Below are 24,464 nucleotides of genomic sequence, written 5' to 3' on the forward strand. Positions count from 1 at the left end.
TAACTGAGGTCTTCAGTTCTGACTTATGAACAATATTTTATCATGGCGACTTTGATGGGAAATTGAGCTTAATGGAACATATTTGTTGGGTTTGTTGAAGTCGTGGTGTCTGGCAGGCAGAAGCATTTAGTGGGTCGATCTCGATTACTGTGTGAACAGATATTAGTCATTTTTACTGTTTATGTAGTTATCTAATCCTCAAATGTTGGCAAGTAAGCATTCATCTCAGATAATGTTTTCATATTCCCAACAGTCCTCCACCCTGCCGCCAACCAGCTGGTCCAGAGTATGCCAGATGGAGTCCGCGTGACGTTCAGCAGACCCAGTCGACCTCCCAACATTCCCTCTCCTCCTCCACTCATTCCAACCACCAAGCCCACGGACAAGCCCTCCTTCATCCAGGGGGGCTCCATCTCTCAGGTAAGACACCAAGGGGATGTGTACTGTTGAAAACCACCACAGAAAGACATTATTCCACAAAAGGTTCTTTGTGGAGTGATTTTTTTTCTTTTTAAAAAAACTTTAGTAGTTCTATGGAGCAGTTAAAACATTTTTTTAAATAAGTGGTTCTCCGTTTAGTTTTTCTCACACGAGTATGCACATAGGGGGATGTGATGCATGTTCCTGCAAATGGTTTTACAATATTCCACTGATCTACAGGTGGTGGTAACATGCCAATATATGCAGCAAAGAAGACATGTTAACACAAATGGCATGTTAAGATGAATATAAACAATGCTAGAAATACTTGAAATGTGGTTTTCATGCTTTGAATACATAATGTTTTTTTTCTTTTACATTTGTCGTCCATTTTTTAACCTGCCAGGTGGAATAATGATTCTTGCATGAAACAAAATTAAATTAGTCATAAATCAAGGAACAGTGAAGCTGTATGATCTGTCATGGTTTATTTCAGCGTACAACATGTTTACTATTGTTTTTACTGGTACCTCCGCTCTAAAGAAATGGAACAAGCTTCCTGTGTACGTCAACGTGCTTACAGTGCAACAGTCAGCACATATGAATCCAGAGTAACTAGGCCATAGTAAAACATCTATTGGTCAGGAAGACTTTTTGTTAGCTGTCGTCATAAAATGTACCTCAGTTTGTAAATGAGTAACTGACATATAAAAGAATCTCTTGCCACTACTTTTCTGTTTGCATGAACTCATTGACCTGACCATGAAATGTGATCTTTGTTCCTGCTTTTCCAGGGAACTCCTGGCACATACCTGCCGTCCCACGCGGTCTATGGACCAGAGGGCAGTAAGAGCACAGTGGGCTCAATCTCTCTGGGTCTGCCTCGGCAGCAGGATCCTAACAAGCCTGGTAGGAGACACTGTCGCATTACTAGGAGTCAGCTTGCAGTAGCTTTAGACATTAAGTCCCAACCCGGCTCAGTTTAACGACACTATATGTTACTATATTTCGAAGGCCGTATGGTCTTATCTCAATGGGTCATAATGTTTTGCGAAAGCAAGCTTTTATTGAATAATGGCTCATTTCCAAGCTCAAACATATTAATAATAGATGGGTCACTCATTGCACACTTAAAATATCCTGCATGATATTTGTCAGTTGTTGTGATGATTAATAAGTTGGGAAAATTCATCCATCCATACATAAATGGACGGAATTATATTTATGTATGAGATCAAATGAACATTGGAAACAAGGGTTTTATCCACTTTATGTGAAGCGGTTTGAGTCTGAACTGCATCTGGTCCTTAAAGCTGTCGCCATTATTATGAAGGTATTAACATACACAAACTTATTTTGCACATGCTTTTGAAGTTTCAACGTCTGTTCTTTTTTATGAGGCGCAGAGACTCTAAAACAGTACATGCTTCACAAACAAGTGCGTTGATGAAGAGCTAGTCTGTTGTGTTATCTACACAGACAATCTTTGGCAGACCAACTACTGCTGGTTGATGGAAAATGCATCACTTTACCAGAGATGTTGCCAAGACACCCAGTTTGTAATAATGCAAGAGCTTTCTTTGCTGGGCCATAGGCTCAATCACTTCTGTTACCTCTTTTTGAAAATGTCAATATTTGAGATTGTTACTTGGCACTCTTAAATGTCTCTCCATTACCTCTTCAGGAGGCGCAGTGCCATCCATACAGGACGGCAGAGGCAACCAAGCAAAGATGGCCGAGGGGCTTACGATGAGAGGATCAATCACTCAGGTAATAAATTGTTGAAATAGATAAGTGATTGTTTTCAGTGGTTCAATATTTAAGTGTCGGTGATTCTGCCATTTATATGTTGCATAATATCTTTGCTCTTCCCTCCAAAATAGGGCACACCGGCCCTGCCCCAGTCCAGCATTGCTGCTGACCTCCTGAAGGGCACGATCACAAAGTTGGCCACAGAGGACCTGAGCAACCCAGACAAGTCAAGGGGAGAGCAGCTATCTAAAGGTCATGTCATCTATGAAGGCAAGAGTGGTCACATACTCTCGTATGATGGTAAGTGCTTTGATGAGTGATGCAGACAATAATTCTAATTGGTATTTCTCAACCAGGCACACACAATTCATTGTGTTTTTTTTATTTGTTCAAAAGCTATCAAGAACCCGAGGGAAAACACCCGCAGCCCCAGAACCGCCCACGAGCTGAAGCGCACTTACGACATGATGGAGGGACCCATGGGCAGGGGACACCCTGGCAGGGAAGGAGCTCCATTTGAGGGTACTTGGTGCTTGTGTGTGTCCACAATGTGTCCTGGTTTGTTTGTTCTGTATCAGGAGAGTGATTGTTCTTGTTTGTTTCTCAGGGTTGATCAGCAGAGCTTTGCCCAGAGAAGGTCTACATGGAGATCCGAAAGAAAGACAGTTGATCACAGGATCCATCATGCAAGGTAACTCATTGCGAAGCTAGCCTCGTTTACAAGTAGCATCAAATTATGATAAAAGGCTGTAATACTTTTAAAAAATCTTTCCAGGTACACCGAGAACCGCCACAGAGACCTATGACGATGCCATGAAATATGGAAAACAGATAAAGCGAGAGAGCCCACCGATCCGCTCCTTCGAAGGGGGCATTGGTAAGGGAAAGCCCTATGAGGGAGTCAATACTATCAAAGAGATGGGACGCTCTATTCACGAAATCCCCAGACAAGATCAGCCTGGCCAGGACATCTGCAAGACCCCTGACCTGTCGGACAGGAGGGTTATGGAGGGCTCCATGTCTCAGGTAAGGCAATTAGATTAGTGAATGGCAGACCAGCATTTACTACTGCCATTCTTTAGATCTGTTCAGTGTACAAATTACCATTAGGGCTGCAACTAACGATTATTTTGATAATCGATTAATCGGTTGATTATTTTATCGATTAATCGGATAAAAAAACAAAAAAACTTTAATTTTCAACCCTTTATTCAAATCAGGGTCCGTATGGTCATGGAAAACCTGGAAAAGTCATGGAATTTCTAAATGGCTATTAGCAGGCCTAGAAAAGTTATTGAAAAAATAAAATCCCAAAATATTTGGAAAACTAATGCAAATTTGTTTCATTCAAATGTTAATTTACACGGTATATATATGGTATGCTTTGGAAATCTCATTGTTAGTTTAAATACTACATCTTCTCACTTTGTCACGTATAGACAGAGTTTTCACTAAATGTTTAATCATGGACATTTGGTTTAAAGTCATGGAAAGGTCCTGGAGACCCACTGGTCACCATGGTGATGAACCCTGTTCACTGGTCAGCATGTGGATGAACCGTCACAAACAGACTGACAGCTTTCCTCTCCTGAGCAGTGGTCCCCATGTGGCCCCCTGAACAATATCAGAGACGCGTTACGATTTATTATTTTTTTCACCCGCTGTGGTTGAGATTGCAGTGAGACGCGGGAAAAATGTGAAGTGGTGCTCTTCACAATAAAACATCTTTGATGGGACGTGTCGCGTCTCGGCCAATCAGCGTTCAGATGTCCACAGCGTTTGGGAAGTTAGGTTAGCTTGAATGTTAGTCCGCTACATCTGCTGCTGTCACGCTGCACGGTGTAGCGATACTAACAAAGTACCCGTACGTTAAAAACGATGTGATTTAGCATATTTTTAGTATCGATACTTCAGAGTGATCAGAGCTCACGCGCTACTCCGCTCCGTTAGATGCTGTCTGCACGCGCAGCGCACACAGCGAGTGGCGTCGTGGCTTATCTCCGTTGCCTTTCTCCGTGGAAAAATATTTTCCGCTATCCGCCACGGAATAAATAACCACGTTTTCTACGTTATACTCTTGTGGAAATGCCACACACGTCGTGACATGTAGCGCCCTGGTGTCTGGGTTCATAACGTCACCCGGAGGCGCACTTAGCTCCGTGAATGTCTCCGACGACGTGAATGACTTCCGCATCTAGCGCCACGTGAGCAGCAGCAGCCAATTAGATTCATCAACAGAGGAGCAGCTGAGCGCTGATTGGCTCTCACAACGCAGCGTTCTCTCCTCTCCCTCCGCTCTAGTTTCTCCTGCGCCGCTCTGCGCTCAACTCAACTTTGTTTAGACTCCGTGACTTATTGAGGGCCGTAATAATCGCGCGACACAACGAATCGATAATGAAATTCGTTGCCAACTATTTTAATTATCGATTTTATCGATTCGTTGTTGCAGCCCTAATTACCATGTTAATGGATTTTATATGAAGGCTGTATTTTACCTTCTGATAAATATGCTAAATGAAGAAATATGCATTCTGGAGTAGCCTATGATATTGGGGATGAATTTATGACTGACCTGTTTTCATTTACCAGATTCACCCTCTGAACCAGTCTACTATAAAGCACAATGTCAAGTCCCTCATCACCAGTCCCTCTAAGCTTCCCCACAGCATGCCCCAGCTCGAGGCCATGGAACGTGCCAAATACGAGGAAAGCAAGGCGGTGCGCCACACTGTGGTCAACTCCACCGGCTCTGTCTTGCGCTCCACTCACCAGGAGGCTAGCAAATCCCAACTTAGCCCAAGCATGTATGAGGACCCCAACGCTCGCAGGACCCCCGTCAACTATAGCACCAATTCTGGGTCCAGGGGATCGCCCATGTTGGAACGTGGACCAGAAGGTACATTAAGTAATTTAATTCATAAACTATGGAACTTCAGGTTCTCAGAAATATATTACAACATTTATTGAGCTAAACAAACTGTATTGGAGCATTTATCTTGCGAAACCAGGTCATCTTATTTGATAGAATGAGCATATTCAGAAAAATGCAGGCCTGAGGGCATTTGGCAAACATTTATTACTTATTTTTCTGGGACAGATATACTTTCAGGAGATGATATTAAGTTGTTTAACCAAGCTTTCCCTTATTTGATGAGCCTGGTGTGTTTCTCTCTCCGACAAAGGTGTTATGAGTTCTGTGAAATCTGCCGGTCATGAAAGGAAGAGCGCCATTACCCCGACACAGAGGGACAATGTCCCAGCCAAGTCCCCAGTGTTGGGTGGTGACCCTCACCCTGGAGCCTCTCACAGCCCCTTTGACCCCCACCACCGGCCCGTCGGTCCTGGGGAAGTGTACAGACCCCACCTGCCTCCACACCTCGATCCTGCCATGGCCATGACTCTTCACAGAGGGCTGGATCCCGGTACAGTGTTTCTATCCTTTTCACCATAACTTAAAAACAGAGCAATAATAGTTTTGTTTCTGTGTAGATTGACGAAGGCAGCTAAGGCCCTCTAATTCATAGGCACTACATTACCAGGATCTTTTTCAGCTATTGACGTCAGCAGTGGCGATCAGTATCTGTGAGCCTTCTGTTCATATGTTTTGTTGTGCTTTTTTTCTTTCTTTTTCTCCTTCCGTCTGTTACAGCGTTCATGTTCCCCAGGCAGCCGTCTCCAACCGGCTACCACAACACCTACCAGCTGTACACCATGGAGAACACGCGGCAGACGATCCTCAATGATTATATCACTTCCCAGCAGATGCAAGTCATCCGACCTGACATGGCACGAGGGTTGTCACCACGGGAACAGCCCGTTGCTCTCCCTTACGCAGCCGGTGCTCGAGGTACGGACCTGCACCAGCTGACCCTCTCACCTGCCACAACAGATGGGGGGGAAGGCGCTGTAGTATGCAGACTGTGTGCTTGTGAAGCCGTGGCTACCTTTTCCAGACGTCCAGAAGCAAATGACCTGGTCAAATTTAGCTGATTTGCTCTTAGTATTGGGACTGCAATACTTAATTTATCAATTGCGTACGGTCATCCAAATCTCCATTTGCTGATTGGTTGCCTCTTCCAAGTTGACCACTATTCCGCTCCCTTTGCAGCCCTGTTGCTTACTGATCAGATGAAAGTGATGGGTTAGAGCTAAATGTATACGGTGTTCATACATTGAGAAATTGATGGATCGGTTATTGTTTTTCACCGTTGGCCCTTTGCTTCTGTCTGTAAAAGGGATTATTGATCTAGCCCAGATGCCTCCAACTATCCTGTTGCCTCACCCTGGGGGAACAGGTACTCCCACTATGGAACGCATGGCCTACCTCCCTGGAGCTCAGCCCCCTTTCCCTTCTAGGGCTTTCAACCAAACCTCCATATCGCCAGGTGAGTACCCCTCCCTTTCCCATCCCCACACGTGTTCCCTTATCTACCCTGCCACAATCGCCGTGTTTCCTCACACCTCCTGTAGGAGTGCAACCCTGCACTGGCCTGAGGTGTCAAAGGTCAGTTGTGCTTGTCCAGTGGCGGATCAGGTAGAGCATAAATACAGTCACACTGGGAGGGATTTCTGACTGTTGCATGGCAATAGAGTGATTTTTTTATTTATTTTTTTACCTACAGAAATTGTGCTCCCTAATAGATCATTGAGAGGGGTTGCACGTTTTTTTTGTAAATACAGTAATATTCCTGTGACAGAATATTACCGTGATTATGATAGATTCAGAATTTGTTTGCGGGGCCTTTTGGTTCAGATTTCTGAAGGAAGACGGATCCATACTGCGGAGTTTAATGCGTGTTTAAATCTGTGTGCATAATGTCTGTCGTTGTTGTCCGCAGGCCACCAGGCCCACCTTGCTGCTGCAGCTGCTGCCAGTGCAGAGAGGGAGCGGGAGCAGCGTGACCATGAGCAACAGGAGAAGGAGAGAGAAAAAGAAAGAGAAAGGGAGCATCGGGAAAGGGAGCACCGAGAGAGGGAACGAGAGCGGGAAATGCGAGAACGAGAGCGGGAGAGAGCCAATGAATACATCCGTGGAAGTGAGTTGTGAAAAACTAAAATTGAAGTCATTGCCTTTTTGTGAGGCCCCAGAATACGGACGTTCTCGGTTTCAGAACCGTTTCAACCACACTGTGTTATGTATACATGAAGTAGCTCAATACCACCATGATTGTTAAACAGTAACTGCTCTCGGGCACTTTATTTTGAATTTAATGTTTCATGGTTGTGTGTGCATCAGGTGGACCAGAGCAGCCTGGAAGTCGAGGTTATCTGCACTCCGCTTCACCCTCGCTCAGGACGCAGGATGTCGTGGTTCAGCAGCGGCCTAGCATCTTCCAGGGCAAGAGTGTCATCACTGCTCTAATGTAAGTCTCAACCTACGTTTAGATGCTCGTGTATACATGAGGGTTTGTGCTCAAGTTGCAGCATATTCATGTTTCATCAGGAAATCCTTTATTACCTTCGCATTGAAAATGCGGAAGGTTATGTTTTGATCGCCGCGTATTTATTTGTATGCGTGTTATTCGCCTAACTCAAAAAGTATTAAACCGAATCGCATGAAATTTGGTGGGATGATTGGTTATTATCCGGGGACCATTTGATTAGATTTTGGGATCGATCAGGTCAAAGGTCAAGGTCTTGAAAAGGTCAAAATATTCTTGAATCGCATGGAATTTGGTGGGATGATTGGTTATTATCCGGGGACCATTTGATTAGATTTTGGGATCAATCGGGTCAAAGGTCATGGAAAGGTCACAATCTTCTTTTTACCATAGCACGGTCAATTTCTATCCAATTGGCATGCAACTAATGCCAAAATGTTCATAATTCAATGCCCAATCTTGTGATATGCGAAGGTATGCGCTCTACCGAGTGCAGGTTCTAGTTAATCTAATCATTACCTTCGCATTGAAAATGCCGGAAGGTTATGTTTTGATCGCCGTGTATTTATTTATTTATTTATTACCTTCGCATTGAAAATGCCGGAAGGTTATGTTTTGATCGCCATTTATTTATTTATTTATTTGTATGCGTGTTATTCGCAAAACTCAAAAAGTATTGAACCGAATCGCATGAAATTTGGTGGGATGATTGTTTATTATCCGGGGACCAGTTGATTAGATTTTGGGATCGATCGGGTCAAAGGTCAAAGGTCATGAACAGGTCAAAATCTTTCGCAGAACTCAAAAAGTATTGAACCGAATCGCATGAAATTTGGTGGGATGATTGTTTATTATCCGGGGACCAGTTGATTAGATTTTGGGATTGATCGGGTCAAAGGTCAAGGTCAAAGGTCATGAACAGGTCAACATTTTCTTGAATCGCATGAAATTTGGTGGGATGATTGGTTATTATCCGGGGACCATTTGATTAGATTTTGGGATCAATCGGGTCAAAGGCCAAGGTCAAGGTCATGGAAAGGTCAAACTCTTTTTTTACCATAGCACGATACATTTTTGTCCAATTGGCATGCAACTAATGCCAAAATGTTCATAATTCAATGCCCAATCTTGTGATATGCGAAGGTATGCGCTCTACCGAGTGCCCATTCTAGTTTATATAATGTCTTTATTTCCTCTGCAGGCCCCATTCAGCAGCAGTGTCTGCAGCAGCACAGAGTAACTCACGCTACAGCACTGCAGCTGATGCTCTGGCTGCTCTGGTGGACGCTGCTGCCTCTGCCCCACAGATGGATGTGGCCAAGGTGAAGGAGAGCAAAAATGAACGGGATGAAGAAATGTCTTCATCGGCTGTTGTCCGGCGAGTGGCCAGCCTCTCTGAACAACAGCAGCAGCAACAACAACAGCAACAGCAGCAGCAACAACAACAGCAACAGCAGCAGCAACTGCAACAACAACTGCAGCAACAGCAGCAACTACAGCAGCAACAACAACAACAACAACAACAACAGCAGCAGGAGGCAGAGAGGCGGTCCATGCAGTCCCCATATGGCGCTATGTCTCTGCCAGGGGGAAAGCCCCATCCAGGTTACTCTGAGGGCCCTGGAGTCGGGGTTAAGGACAAGGGTCCTCAAACCTCAAAGTCCCGCATTGAGGAGGAGCTTCGGACTCATGGAAAAACAACTATCACAGCCGCTAACTTCATCGATGTCATCATCACACGGCAGATAGCCTCGGACAAAGACTCACGAGAACGAGGCTCACAGAGCTCTGACTCTTCTAGCAGCTGTGAGTGTGTTGGATACATGTGGCTTAGGATGTAGCTTATATTATTCAAACGGCTCAAACATTGCTGAGTGGACAAACACACATAGGCGCTAAACCTTAAATCTAATCTTCTTCTGAAAGAAGAACATGACCAAAGCTTAAGATTGTTTCCTTTACTAAGCATCAATAGTAACTCTTGGTCCGTACTTGTCCTGTAGTGGCATCCAGTCGCTACGACAACGCCGCTGGAGGAACCATTGAGGTGATAAGCCCTGCTAGTTCCCCAGTCCAGCCCCAACAGGACAAACCAGAGGAAGGGCAACAACAGGCAGCAAGTATGAACACACCAACTCCGTTTGAGCATATGATATTTTCGATTAAGTAGTATAGTGAAGATGTTTCAAGTCATTCAAAGATGCTGTGCTTCAGAGGACATATAACTGATTTGGCTGTGGAAGCTAAATTGAGCTGCTAGGCAATTGGCAAATGGAGTAAATTACTTTGACTGTAATGACTGACCTGGTCATGTGAGAACTTCAGACACCATTCCTCTGCACCAGTCTCATCACGAAAATCCACTAAAGTTATTCCTGTCTCCTGCAACAACAACAAAAAAGAAGTGTTGTTGGTATACAGTGTATTAGCTCTGTCCCTTGTCAATCTTCACCAGCTGGCATGCGGGGCTACGACATGAGTCGTTACCGGCCATCAGGGGAAGCACCGCAGCCCAGTTCCCAGCAGCCCCCGTCCTCCCAGGTTGAGAGCTACTCCCAGGTTACCAAGACTCACCGGCTCATGACCTTGGCAGACCACATTTCGGTAAGAAACGCTGGGACATCTATATCATAGTAATGCGGCACATGCTAGATTTATCATGTTTATCCACCCATCATACAGAACTAACCTGTTATTTATGGTCACTCCCCCTACAGCATATTATAACCCAGGACTTCGCCCGGAATCAGGACCCTCCCCCTGTCTCCTCTTCAGCTTCGGCCACATTCCAGAGCGCGGGCCCACCCGTTTCCTCTTCAGGGCGAGCCAAGATGCCCAGCCGCTACAGTCCTGAGAATCAGGTCCAGGCCTCACACCACCAGAGACCCTCCAGCAGAGTCTCCCCAGAGAATGCCCCTGACAAGTCTAGATCCAGGTACTTGGACCAGCCTGTTAACCTGAGCGAATCTAATTTATTCACCTACATGTGTCGACAATTTGTGTCTCTGTGCTCCCCGTCCAGGCCGGGTAAATCTCCAGAGAGAGGCGGCAGGCAGATGGAGAACTATGAACCCATCTCTCCTCCACAGAGCTACCAAGCCATGGACAAGCAGGAGGCGATCGGGCCTCCGCCTCAGAGGCGAGAGGCTGACAACTCTGAGATCAGGTACGGGAATTTAGAGTTGGCATAATAACTGATGATGATGATGATGGCACTTGCAAATAACGTGGTTGTAAGAAAAATGTAAACCATAATTTGGTTTTTCATTTTCACCTATTTACTACTTCTATGAAACAAAAATGTAATCTTACCCTCTAAGCTTGTTTACAAGATATTCATAGTATTCATATTGACAGTCTGATGTTTTATGCCCAACAAGCCAGTATATCTTCTAATACTACAGCTTAAATTTGTTTCAGAATTTGTTTTTTTATTGGTATCAACATTTTAACTGATAAAATTCAATGAATTGTTAATTAAGAAAGTAATTCATAACAATAAAATGTAGCTGAATTGAAATGCATAAATGTCTAGTCAGCTGTAATAGTGTTGTGAATATTAAATAACCAGTTTTTCTACACTTCATCTCCTCAATGCTAAAGTTAGTTTGCCGTTCGCACCCTGACATTTTATATGAGACTGTAAATCAATTTCTTGTATGGACGTCAGCGGGCAGAACGTTTCCCACTGTCACCAGTCGTTTCACATACCAGTGGCGTTGAGAGGGCCTTGTGCCAAGAGCTTGTTGCCCCAATTACCCCTTTGCCATTTCACTTTTTACTCTGTCTGGTTCAAGGAATGACTCGCGGTCCCCAGGGAGTGTCAGCTATCTGCCTGCCTTCTTCACCAAGCTGGAGAACACCTCGCCCATGGTGCAATCAAAGAAGCAGGAAATCTTTCGTAAATTGAACTCCAACTCTGGTGTCGGTGATTCTGATGTTGGTAAGTGGGCCTTCTCTTATTTTCCTCTCTCAAACTAACATGCACGTATCAGATAATGGAACAAACTCTACTGATGTGTGTGCATGCGAGACATTTGTGTGTAATCAACTCATTCCATCTTTTCCATCCAGTTGGTCAAGCTCATTAAGCATGTGATAGCACAGGACCAACTTGATTCACTGGATCAAGTTAAACTCTATTTCATGGCAGACATTTAGTTGTTTTTTTTCAACAACAAAAAATTGTCTTTCAGGAAACGCACAACCAGGCACAGAGATTTTCAACTTGCCTGCTGTTACCACCTCAAGTAAGTAGCGGTTAAACTCAGTCAAAGACTTAATACTTCAGTCTAGTTGATATCTCCCTTCTCATTGCATATTTTATTCGTTGTGGTTGGTAGGCAGCATCAACACCAGGAATCACTCATTTAGCGACCCGGCCAACAACTTAGGCCTGGAGGACATCATCCGCAAAGCCTTGATGGGCAACCTGGAGGAGAGACCGGAGGAGCACCAGGGAGGACTCGGGGCTCAGTGTGCCACGAACAACACACCCGGCCAAGGCAGTGACGCCCGCCAGGAGGCCAACCCGTCACCCAGTATGGGTAGGCACAATGATCAGACACATGATCAGATGGGATCTGATGTTGAACACGTTGCTCATTTCCACATTCTGTGGCTGAATCTACAGGGAAGCAGAAGCACAGCAAAGCCAACAGCCGGAAAACCAAGTCCCCTAACCTTGGTCAGGCCTACGCTGGAGGGGAGCGTCCGTCTTCTGTGTCCTCCGTCCACTCGGAGGGAGATTATCACAGACAAGCCCAAGCTCAACCACAATGGGGCTGGGACGACCGACCTTCGTCCACGGGTGAGTTGTCCTGCCTCTGCGGTCGGGCCGACAAAAACGTCTTCTGGAAAAGTTAACCTGGAGCGAGCTCATCTAATTCTTCTAAAATGTTCTCTTTCTTTGCCCAGGATCCATGCAGTTCCCTTACAACCCGCTGACCATGCGCATACTGAGCAGCACGCCACCCACCTCCATAGCTTCCCCCTCCATACAAAGCCAGCAGCAACAACAACAACAACAACAACAACAGCAGCAACAGCAACAGCAGCAGCAGCAGCAGCCGCCTCCTGCTGGAGCCCCGGTGGCCCAGCAGCGTGTGTGGCAGTCTCTGCTGTCAGAGCAATACGAGACCCTGTCTGACAGCGACGACTGAGCTCTCCTCACTACAGCCCCAAAAACCAGAAGAGAGGCCTGCGCCAGGGCTCGTGGTTTCACCCCACCCGCCACCTCTCCCAGAACTATCCTCGCTCACTGGCGAGTGTGACAAGTAGATGGGACGATGTCCTTTTTATTTTTGGAGTTATGGCGCCCACTGGCTGTTAGCTGAGAGGACAAGCAACAGCCTCTGACAGGCAGGGCTCTCCAGAGCAAGACTGGCGTTGGTCTGGAAGCACTCACCCAGCCTGTCGGTGAAATAAACAAAACGTGACTGAGGGCATGACGGGAGCGATAGGAAAGAAGAAGAGCTTAAAATGTAAAAAGAAACCGCATAAGAGACTATTTCTGAAATTTTGGGATTTCTGTAAAGATATACTTTGTCTTTTAAGAAAATCATTGTATGTAAATAGAGTAACCTTTTGCAGTGTTTTTCTTAACTTGATTATTTCTTATTTTAATGTCGCTTTTAAATTGATCCACTTTAAATGGGAAGGTTAGGGGTGTAATCTTTAGTTATCACAGTTAGGCTTTCCCGGTCCACTCCCACCCCACGTGACTTGACACCCACTCTAATATTTTTACCATAGCGACGCTGAGAGACCGGACGTCTGGATTGTCCTTGACGATGAGTGTTGCCCAGAGGCCAAGCACCACCGAAGTCTGAACCTTGTGGACATTCGAGGATTAAAACAAAACACAGATGAACAATTTACACAGCAATTATATTTGATGACCATCCACGCCACACAGTGGAGATGATGTGTGGATGATGGCGGTAAATTCTCACCCGGTCTAGACAGACATGTCTTCAAAAACAAGTTGAGAACACTGGTGTCACAGCAGAAAGGTGAAATGTCTGCTATAAGCTTAATTTTGCCGGAAAATATATCCTTATGCCTACTGGACCCCGTCTGAATATTGAAAGTGAGCCAATGGTTTTTTTTTTTTTTTTTTTTCAATAGAGCTTTCCATGGTGTGTCCCATTAGCTCTCTCTCTCTCTCTGCAGTTTCCAACCTGTCCAGAATGATCTGCTCTGCAATGTTGTCATGGTAAAAAATAAATGGTATGTCAGGTTTTGCCATGCCTTGTGACTTGAGAAAGAAGGCAGCTTTAACTAATTTTCTCAGAGATATACGTTGATGTTTGATGTTTGTATTTGTTTTTCCTTTTTTTAATTTTATTTGATACTGTCCTGACAAAAATCTGAACTCTGTAAACTGTCTTTTCATTACACAAAAAGACAAAACTAACCAAACATAAAGAATGGTCTGCACCATTGTTGCACTTTTTTTGCTTTGTAGCTTGTGACAACAACAAAAAAGCATACTTCCTGCTGTGTAACTTATTCAACCTCCAGCACAGGAGTATACTAAGATGTGCTTCAACATTATCCCACCACTCATAGAAATCTGGATGTTTTGACTTCCTGTAGCTGGTCCATGATTTTGTAGCGTTGACACTTGCATCATAGTAATACTTTTAAGTGTATGGTACCGGTAAATGTTTAAGAGTTGGCTGTCATGGTGATTCTTAACCATGACCATCTGCTTTCATTGTGTCAATCAAAAGACATACAACTTTGAAATGAATTATTATAAGTCAACTTCATAAATGGCAGTAATGTTCCTTTTGCAAGTTTGTGGAAAAAAATACCACGCTTTCAGCTTTCACTTTTCTCAGTTAACAAACCCGTTCTGCTTTAAACTTGATATTTTTTCTTTTTCTTTTGAATCATTGTTATAGCACATGTTCAGATTTTTATTTTCTGTCATTTTCAACATCTTTGTTGTTCATTCTGTTCACAGGATGCTCAGTGTTTACAAAGGCGATGACAAAAGTTTACAAACTTGAATCTTAAAGAAATCCGACATGAAGCCGATAAATAATTGGAGCATCTTTTCAGCTCTATCAAACACACATTGGTGACTTTTTTTTGTTGTCTTTTTGAAATTGAGACTTGAACCGTGTATCCTATAATGTTGAAATGCAATGTTTGTATCGCACAATGTCTCTTAGTAGGCTATTACAAGAGTTCAGACCAATCAAATAAAGTGGATCAGTTCTCCACCACTGAAAAGTGTAGAGGTTCTTAACAGGTGCACGACAACTTTTCAGGTTAATTCATGCAATATGAAACATTATGGTTTCAGCTATTGCAACTTGTTTATTTAGTTATATAATACTGTGTACATACATCTACTGATGCCCAATCTGGACACATCTTCAGTGATGTTCCTGGAATCATTGGACGTTTCGGGTCTTTCAACATCATACGCCCTCCTCCAGGTGACCCAGCCGGGGCTGATCCGACCCCAGCTTGTGTCCCGATGGCTAGCTACCATGACTCCATGGCTCCCCTCTTTTGAGCCACAGCCATCTTGAGGCTCTCTCTGCCGCATCGGTGGTACTGCGGATGGCTCTCCTCTTTCTCTCACCCTCGATGCCTAAACTACTGAAGGCTCTGGCCAAGGAACGGGCTGCAAATCCTCTGCATCCAACCTCCACAGGGAAACACCTTGCTCTCCAGCCAGCCTGCTGGCAGTCACTGACCAGTCCTGCGTCCTTGGAGAGCTTCCTCTCAAAGGCTTCTTCCAAGCGATCTTCCCACGGGACTGTCGGCTCCAGCAGCACTGCTTGCTTGGTGGACTCAGACACAAGGTCAATGTCTGGTCGCAGGGAGGTGACTGCAATATGGCTGGGGAACTTCAGCTGATGTTCAAGGTCCACCAACAACTGCCAGTCTCTTGCAGACGTCAGGATGCCTGCAGATGATGTTCTTCTGGCAGGAGTTGGCTCGTCCCCAGCTCTGACAAAGGCGATGGTTTTCTTGGATGGTCGGAACTGCTTTGCCCACGCCAGTCCTGCGCTGATAGCTTCAGCAATGGCCTTGAGGACTTGGTCATGCCTCCACCTGTACCGACCATCTCAAGTGCCCTTGTACAGCAACTGAGGATGTGTTCCAGGGTTCCTCGCTTGGAACACAGTGGGCATGCTGGTGTCTCTGCTATGCCCCATATGTGCAGATTTGACGGGCTTGGAAGCACGTCATACACTGCCTGGATGAGGAATTTGATGCGGTGAGGCTCGGCTTTCCAAAGCTCAGCCCAGGTCACTTTCTTTTCAACCGCGATCTCCCACCTCGTCCAAGCTCCCTGTTGCTTCATTCCCACTGCCTTGCAGGTTCTCGTCTCCTCCACTGCTGCGCTCACCTTCTCCTGAACAAGTCGTCGCCCTGCCTTCCCCCTGGTGTTCATTTGGGGAGTTGGAAAGGATCTTAGCCCTGCTCGACCTCGTGTGACCACTCCCACCAGGCTCCTGTGATGCAGCCTTGCATCTGCCTCTTGAACGGCTTCCTCTGCCCTTCATTTCCTGCCAGTCCTCACTTGGATCCCTGCTTTAGCCACCTTCGGATCGCTTGAGTCCCTGTACTGAACCACTTCTCTGGCTCTAGTTACCTTGAATTCCTCCAAGGATTTGAAAGGCAGTCGCAGTTTGTTGGTGTTCCCGTAGAGTGCAATACTGCTCAGGCTCCTTGACAATCAAGCCATCTCCGGAGGTGTTTGCTGACTTTCCTCTCCAAGGTCTCAACTGTTGAGATAGGGGCCGCGTAGACAATGAGGGGCCACAGGATCCTGGGAAGAATGCCATGTTGGTAGACCCAGGCTTTAAACTTCCCAGGTAGGCCTGACTTGTCCACGGATTTCAGCCAGCTATCCAACTCAGTGCAGGTCGACTGGATAGATGTTGTGTCTCTCAGAGCAGTCAAAAACCTTGCCCAAGCTCTTGACTGGCTTCTCTGTGATCGTTGGAATGGCTGTGCCTGTGATGTTAAAACGGAACTTGTCCTCCACCTTCCCTTTCCTCAGCACCATTGACCTGGATTTGGCCGGTTTGAAACGCATCCGGACCCACTCCACCAGCTTCTCAAGTCCCTTCAGAATCCACCGGCAACCTGGGACTGATTCTGTCATGACTGTGAGGTCATCATGAATGCCCTGATGGGTGGTTGCCGTTGTCCGGAATTCGTGCGGGGCCCTCTGCACTCTGGCTCAGCAGACTTAGTGAGCATGTTCATGGCTAGGGAGAACAATGTCACAGAGATAGTACACCCTGTGATGATACCGATCTCCACCTTGTGCCAACTGGATGTTATTGCTCCTGAAGAGACCCTCATCCTGAAATTACTGTAATAAACAGCGATGAGGTCTCTACACCTGCTGGGTACATGATGTTTTCTCAAGGTGAGCTGAACCAGCTTGTGTGGAATGGAACCGAATGCATTTGCCAGGTCAAGCCACAACACTAACAGGTTGCCCTTGTTCTCTCTGGCCTCCCGAATGAGCTGTGTCACCACACCAGTATGCTCCAGACATCCTGACATTCCTGGAATGCCGCCTTTCTGGACAGATGTTCTTTGCCAGGTAGGTACACAGCCGTTTGGAAACAGTACTGAAGAAAACCTTTGCCTCCACACACAGCAGGGAGATGATGCGGAACTGGTCTAGCTGAGTGGAGTTTTCCTCCTTCGGGATCCATACCCCTTCAGCCACTCTCCATTGTTCAGGGATCCTCCCTCTTCTCCAGAAGACTCGCAGGATTTTCCACAGATGCAGCAGGAGTTTGGGACAGTTCTTATACACTTTGTATGAAGTGCCACTCGGTCCTGGTGCATACATTTATATTATATATATATATACTGTAAGATAATGGACAACCATATACGTTGCTCTAAGCAGACGTGTGAGTGCTTTGCATTTAGGTGGCCAGTGACATGCCTGTGATGTGGGTCTGCTTTACAGCAGATCTATTCACATGTTGCAAAATTGCTGTTGGCAACCAAAGTGCTCCCTATGAGAGAGATGGGCCTATTTCTGCTGACCTCATGTCTTCTGCATTTCACTGCAAGGGACTACAAGAACATACCAGATACACGGCAAGGAATTACCGGTATGTTTTGTTGTCATTATCTTATGAAAAATGTATTGGAAAGTCATAAAGCTTTTACATACTCATGCCTAAGGAGACTAAGCGATAAAAGCAGGCTTATGCTCTCCTGTGTTACATCTTTAACATGGTATGAGTACACACACACACACACACACACACCAGGAATTTGACTACTTTTGATTTTATTGTACATTTTCAGAAAAAAACCGAGGCCAAACATTCCCATTAATTATCTACTTTTTCCAGGTGAAAAGGAGATAGTTGAGTGTCAAATTATCACAATAATTCAAATAACGGTTGTAATATAAACAAGTTAATTAAGCAAATTTAGTTTTCAAACTTCCAAATAGAAAAATAAAGTTATTCTCGGGTTACCAATACATTAACAGAACATATTATGAACTGAAGTATAAACAGTATAAATCTCTTCAATCTAATCACTAAATAGAGTAGACTGCAGAGGGCCCAAAGAAAAACGGCAACCCAATACAGTTAAAGCCCAAAGGCAAGCAACGCTGTGGTTCAAGAATAATCTCAGGTCACAACTCAATCTAAATTGATGGGTATTTGGGGGTAAGTGGTTACGACATAATTCTCCCCTGTAATTTAACACTGTGGGGACATTGACCAAAAGTAGAGATGCTCCGATCAGGTTTTTTGGTGCCGATCACTAAAATCAGTATCTGCCGATCCGATAATACCGATCACTGTGTCGATTGAAGCATTCTATTTATTGTGTAGCATTATTTATGAAATGAATTATTCTTAACAACATTGGTTTTGTATTTTAAGTATTTACAATTAAAATGAAAATGTAGTACATTAAAATTGTTTGATTGCCAGTGTAGGGGATTTCAGATATGTATGGAACACATCTGCATCAGTCATTTCCTGGAACTCTTGGGGAAATCTATATACAGGACTTCAAATAATCAGAAATGTGCTTTTTTAACATACAAAAGTCTGACCTTTATTTTTATAAACTCTTCCTTGGTACAGTAAAAATGTTTTAATGTTAGCATAATTTAAAATAAATCTCAGAAACGATCTATAAAGATACAAAATCAGTTAATTGTATACTTTTATATGTTAGTGTATGTTTTGTCGACATCTTATTTTGAAAAACGGATGTTGTTTCACGTGGTTATTTCCGCTAACTTAAAAAAACCGGATGTTGTCACGTAAATCCTTCCGCTAACTTTATCAAAACCCTCGCGCGCTCCCGATCGAATGCGTTTACCGTCAACATCAGTCTATAGGTGCAGACATGTAAGTGTCGGCTGAGTTGACCCAGTGATTCAACTCGGGGGACGGGGACGCCGCTCGGTGCGTGAGGATCCCCTCGTGGACCTCTGACCTCTGCGGCCCTCGCCGGGCGCATTTACTCCGTTGCGGTTCGCCGCGATTGAAACGTCTGATAGTTCTCGCAGATTTTATGTCATCTGATCGGCCAAGTTTGATCGGCCGTTTTTTTGTTTTGTTTTTTTCTTTTTCCCCCCTAAATTTTATTATAAGACAAAACATAGACATAACACCTAGAGGACAATAAACAATGCAGACGACAAAACAATGGACATAACATCATAAAGTCAGAGTATTTGTGGAAAACAAAACAAAAAAACAACAGCAAAAACAAACAAACAAACAAACAAAACAAACATAATAATAATAATTAGAAGGAGAAGAAGAAAGAAAGACAGATGCATGTGTACATGTGTATATGTGTGTGCGTGTGCATTATGAATTAACTAATAAATAAGAAGAGTGGTGTCATGTTTGTAAAAAATATAGTGAATGATGACCAGATGTTGTGGTGTTCTGTTGTATTGTAAATGATAGATGAGGTGAGTTGTTCCATTGAAATATATTCTGACATTAAATTTTTCCAGTGTGAGATATGTGTGTTATTCCTTGATTTCCAGTTCACGAGGATTGTTTTCTTGGCGATAGTTAGGGCCACGAGAAGTATTTTGCAGTTTGTTTTGCTCAGGTTTATAGATGAGATGTCTCCCAGTAAACAGAGTGATGGGGATAATGGGATGAGGCAGCCCAGGAAAACAGACAATGACTCAGTTATTTGTTTCCAAAAGTGTTGAACTGGTGTGCAGTGCCATGGCGTGAATGTAACTATCCTGAGTATTTTGCATGCAATGTGGACAGATGTATGTAGTGAAACCCATCTTAAACATTTTGTGCCCAGTGTAGTGAATTCTGTGAAGTGTTTTATATTGTATTAATTGTAAATTTGTATTTTTGGTCATAAAATATATATTAGTACAGATTTTGGTCCAGAAGTCGGCATCAGGAGTGATAGCTAAGTCAAATTCCCATTTTATTATTGGTATGGTTATTATTTCAGAGTGTGATATTATGCTACATATCTTTGAGATTAATTTATTTGAGGAGGTGATATTAATTAACTGTGAGGTTGAGGGAGGTAATTCCAAATGTGTGGCCTTAATGTTGAATTTTGTTTGAAGGGATGATTTAAATTGTAGATATTCCAGAAAGTGATTTTTCCCGATGCCGTACTTCTGAACCAAATGGGGGAATGAAACCAGGGTATTGTTATTAAAGATGTGTTTCAAATGAGTGATGCCTTTAGTGGACCATGTGTGTAGATTTAAAGGCTTATTACTGCTTAGAATGTCCGGATTGTTCCATATAGGGGTGAAATTTGAGGGTGCAAAAGTGATATTAGTGATTTTGTGGAATTTCCACCAGGCTATCAGAGTTTCTGCTATTGTTACCATTTTGAAACAAGGATGGCGTTTGACTGATTGGCTGAGAAATGGTAGGTCTGAAATCTGGATGTCCTTACATACTGTCTGTTCTATGTCTAACCATGTGTTGTCTGAGTGAGTGGGGTGGATCCATTTAAGAATATATTGAAGTTGGTTTGCTAGTGAGTAGTGAGAAAAATTTGGAGCTTCAAGTCCTCCTTGTTTTTTTGTTTGTTGTAAAGTGGCCAGTTTTATTCTTGGCGTCTTATTTTTCCAGTAAAATGTAGTAATGAGTGAGTCAAGAGATTTGAACCAGGAGTGGGTGGGTTGAGATGGAATCATTGTGAATAGGTAATTTATTTTAGGAAGAATTGTCATTTTAACTGTTGCTATTCTGCCCATGAGTGACAGTGGTAGTTTCATCCAGCGGAGGAGGTCGTCGGTTATTGTTTTAAGTAGTGGAGTGAAGTTGAGTGTGAAGAGCTCTGACAGCCTGGAGGAAATATGTATTCCCAAATAAGTGATGACACCAGTGCAAAAAGGGATAGGTGGTGTGTGGCCTGCCCCATCCCAACTGTTACTGTCTAATGGAAGGATGGATGATTTGTTCCAGTTAATTGAGTTGTTAGAGATTTTTGAGAATGTTTCTATAGTTTTAATAGTTTCTTGTAACGATGAATATGGCTTTTGGAGGAAGAGCAATATATCATCGGCATAAAGACTGATTTTGTGATGGGTATTGAGTGTTTGGATTCCTTTTATGATGGTATTCTGATGGCAGCAGCTAGCGGTTCAATGAAAATGATGAAAAGTGAGGGAGAGAGTGGGCATCCTTGCCTTGTCCCCCTGTGCAGTGTGAAGCTGTGAGAGGTGTGTCCATTGGTGATGACGGTGGCTGTAGGTGCAGTGTATAGAATTTTGACCCAGTTAATAAATGACTCCCCAAAACCAAATCTTTTTAATGCACTTAAGAGAAATGTCCAATTTACTTTATCGAATGCTTTTTCTGCATCTAAGGAGGCGATGATGGTTCGGGTTTGTTGTAATGATGAGTAGTTGATTAAATTAAACAGTCTGTGTGTGTTAGTGTATGAGTGTCTACCTTTGATAAAGCCGGATTGATCTGGGTGAATTATAAATGGAGTGACTTTTTCTAATCTGTGAGCTAGTGCCTTTGTGATGATTTTAATGTCTACATTGAGGAGGGAAATGGGACGGTAGCTTGATGGAAGAGTTGGATCTTTGTTTGGTTTGAGGAGGAGTGATATACAGGCTGTATTCATGCTAGCTGGAAATTGCGAATTTTGTTTTATTTCTGTTATCTTGTGAAAAAGTGGAGCTATGATGAACCAAAAGTGTTTATAGAACTCTGCAGGGTAGCCATCAGGTCCGGGTGCTTTGTTATTGGGCATGAGATGGAGGGCAGAACAAAGTTCATCCTGTGTTAATGGGGAGTCAAGTGTGTTATTTTGTTCTTTGTTAATCTGTGGTAAATCAATGCTGTTGAGGAATGGATGTCTTCTGGGTGTGGGTCCTTTTCAGATGAATAAAGTTTGGCATAAAAACTTCTGAAGATTTTATTGATTTCATCGGGTGAATTGGTTGGATTCCCTGTTGAGTCTTTAATGATTGTGATTGTAGTTTTTTCCTTATTTTGTTTAATTTGACTTGCCAAATATTTACCAGATTTATTGCTATGGTGAAAATGTTCTTGTCTAAGTCTGTGTATTAGGAATTGAGTTTTATTATTTATTATTTCATTTATTTGTAATTTATATTTTCTCAATTCGTTTTGAGTTTCCAATGTTGGGTTGCTTGCATTAATGATTTCAAGTTGGTTGATTTGTTGTTCCAATTCAGCTTCTTCTTCTTTTTCTTTTTTTTGTAGACGGAAAATGTAATGATTATTCCTCTTAAAACTGCTTTCCCTGTTTCCCATAGAAGGGTCGGTGATGACTCTGGGGAATCATTTATTTCTAGGAAGGATGCCCACTCTTTTTTAATCAGACTGTCAAACTGAGGGTCTTTGAGAAGAGACGTATTGAAACGCCATCTAGTAATTGGTTTATGTATATTAATTCTGTTCCATGTAAATGTTACGGGAGTATGGTCGCTGATAATTATAGGGTGAATCTTTGAGTCTGAAATATCCGATATAATTGAATTGCTGTTAAGGAAGAAGTCAATGCGTGAGTATGAACGGTGAACCGGAGAGAAGAATGAGTATTCTCTTGCTTTGGGGTTCTGTAATCGCCAACTATCGCCAAGACCACAATCCCTCATGAACTGTTTTATTGTTTCTGTGGATTGCCAGGTACGTTTATTATTTGTAATATTAGATCGGTCTGCTGATGGGTCGATAACTGTATTAAAATCGCCTCCTATTATGACTGGACAGTTGCAAATGTTTGAGAGGGATGAAAAAAAATTATGAAAAAAGGATGGATCATCAGAGTTTGGGCCATAAACATTACAGATTGTGACTGGACTATTGTTGATGGTTATGTTAATAATGATAAATCGGCATTCTGGGTCAGTGATGGTGGAGTTGTGGATAAAGGAAACTGTCTTGTTAATTAAAATACAGACCCCTCTTTGTTTTGTGTTGTAGTGAGCTGAAAATGAATGAGTGAATTGTGTTGATTTAAATTAGTTGTGACCTGATTCTGAAAGATGTGTTTCTTGAACTAAGCATATATCTGCTTGCAGCTTAGCCAGATGATTTAGAACTTTAATTTGTTTTGCTTTAGAACCAACTCCATGGATATTCCAGGTTAAGAATTTGAGAGAAGACATGTTGATTGAATTACTATAGACTGAGTGTTAATGTTGGTGTGTGTGTGTGTGTGTGTGTGTGTATATGTGTGTGTAAATGACACAGCAGTATGAGCAGACACTGAATCAGGGAAGAACAAACATATACAAAACAAAAAAACATAGGAACGTGAAGACAACAAAGTAAGTAACATATTACACCTAACATAAATACAAGGCAATGTGTGAACCAGATCGGGGTTCATACTGTCAGGTACAGTACGACATGGATGCAATACTAAATAATATAATAATCGAAACAGTGAAATGCAAAGAAAAGAGAGGGGGGCATAAACCTATCGAGATTACAATGGGGAGTTTTGTGTATGTATGCGGATACGTGTAGAGAGAGAGAGAGAGAGCGAGCGAGAGCGAGAGAGAGAGAGAGAAGAAACGGGGGTCTAGAAGAGCCAGGGGGTTACGTCCTTATCGCGGTACAATTGTCCATCTATGTATAGTCTGTCCAGTGATATTATTGCTTTCTTTCCTTCTTTCATCATGTTTTTGCGGATTGGAAATAAAACTTTGCGACGTTGCATGATTTCTTTTGGGTATTGATCGTTGAGTCCATAGTCCGTTCCTCTGAGCTGCCTGCCTTGTTGTTTTGAGAACGCCGATCAAAACCGATAATGGGAATATCGGCCGATATTGATCGGTGCATCCCTAACCAAAAGTAATTAAGTTTGAATCATCTGATTACTCTTCTTTTGGGGGGCAAAGCTCAACTGTAAAAAAATCATTTTATATAATATTTTCTCCGTGAAGAGTAATAAGTAAGTAAAGAAAAAAACATCAACAGAACAGGTGACCACAAACGTTTAAACGTGTGTAGAAAACTTTCTTTTAACTGTAAACGACAATGCAACAGTGCGATGGTGCAGTGTATATATCATGTATTACATATTGAATGACGAATCTTGGAGGCTACCTTATATACATAATGTAACCCTACCTAGTTAGATTTGTGCAGTAGCCGATATGCAGTTTACAGTATATTCAGTGTATAAAGCAGTTTACACGTATAAACCTATTTGACAATATGTATATGCTACAATATGTGTCCATATATATGTCGATGCTACCATATATGCGTATGTATGTCAATATATATACACATTTTAATATCCACGTTATCCGCTTACAACGTTATGTTGCAGTTTTCATTTTGGCGGGAAATCAAACTTGGGAGCCGGAAGTCGTGATGTTTTGGTCTCACCTCATTGGCTGCCGGAGTCGTCGGTATCCGGCCAAACGTTCTG

The 24,464-nt window shown here is 43.2% G+C and overlaps 1 protein-coding gene and 1 pseudogene across 1 annotated transcript in view; one reads left to right on the plus strand and one right to left on the minus strand.

Annotated features, from left to right (window-relative positions):
• ncor1 (nuclear receptor corepressor 1) overlaps positions 1-13,995 on the plus strand; it is a 54,060-nt gene extending 40,065 nt beyond the window's left edge. The window contains exons 24-46 of the mRNA XM_056440214.1: positions 254-420; positions 1,215-1,329; positions 2,105-2,190; positions 2,304-2,472; positions 2,569-2,694; positions 2,780-2,863; positions 2,948-3,198; positions 4,762-5,068; positions 5,355-5,594; positions 5,822-6,019; positions 6,408-6,557; positions 7,011-7,208; positions 7,409-7,535; positions 8,755-9,359; positions 9,557-9,673; positions 10,009-10,157; positions 10,271-10,488; positions 10,576-10,719; positions 11,351-11,496; positions 11,750-11,803; positions 11,897-12,100; positions 12,187-12,363; positions 12,471-13,995. Coding sequence (XP_056296189.1) covers positions 254-420; positions 1,215-1,329; positions 2,105-2,190; positions 2,304-2,472; positions 2,569-2,694; positions 2,780-2,863; positions 2,948-3,198; positions 4,762-5,068; positions 5,355-5,594; positions 5,822-6,019; positions 6,408-6,557; positions 7,011-7,208; positions 7,409-7,535; positions 8,755-9,359; positions 9,557-9,673; positions 10,009-10,157; positions 10,271-10,488; positions 10,576-10,719; positions 11,351-11,496; positions 11,750-11,803; positions 11,897-12,100; positions 12,187-12,363; positions 12,471-12,715 — 4,277 coding nt within the window. The 3' untranslated portion in view covers positions 12,716-13,995. The remainder of the gene's footprint in view (positions 1-253; positions 421-1,214; positions 1,330-2,104; positions 2,191-2,303; positions 2,473-2,568; positions 2,695-2,779; positions 2,864-2,947; positions 3,199-4,761; positions 5,069-5,354; positions 5,595-5,821; positions 6,020-6,407; positions 6,558-7,010; positions 7,209-7,408; positions 7,536-8,754; positions 9,360-9,556; positions 9,674-10,008; positions 10,158-10,270; positions 10,489-10,575; positions 10,720-11,350; positions 11,497-11,749; positions 11,804-11,896; positions 12,101-12,186; positions 12,364-12,470) is intronic.
• Positions 13,996-14,096: 101 nt separating this feature from the next.
• LOC130210198 (uncharacterized) lies at positions 14,097-19,770 on the minus strand (annotated as a pseudogene).
• Between the last annotated feature and the right edge of the window lie 4,694 nt (positions 19,771-24,464).

Source organism: Pseudoliparis swirei, chromosome 3 (genome assembly GCF_029220125.1).
Source record: "Pseudoliparis swirei isolate HS2019 ecotype Mariana Trench chromosome 3, NWPU_hadal_v1, whole genome shotgun sequence".
Classification (NCBI taxonomy): domain Eukaryota; kingdom Metazoa; phylum Chordata; class Actinopteri; order Perciformes; family Liparidae; genus Pseudoliparis; species Pseudoliparis swirei.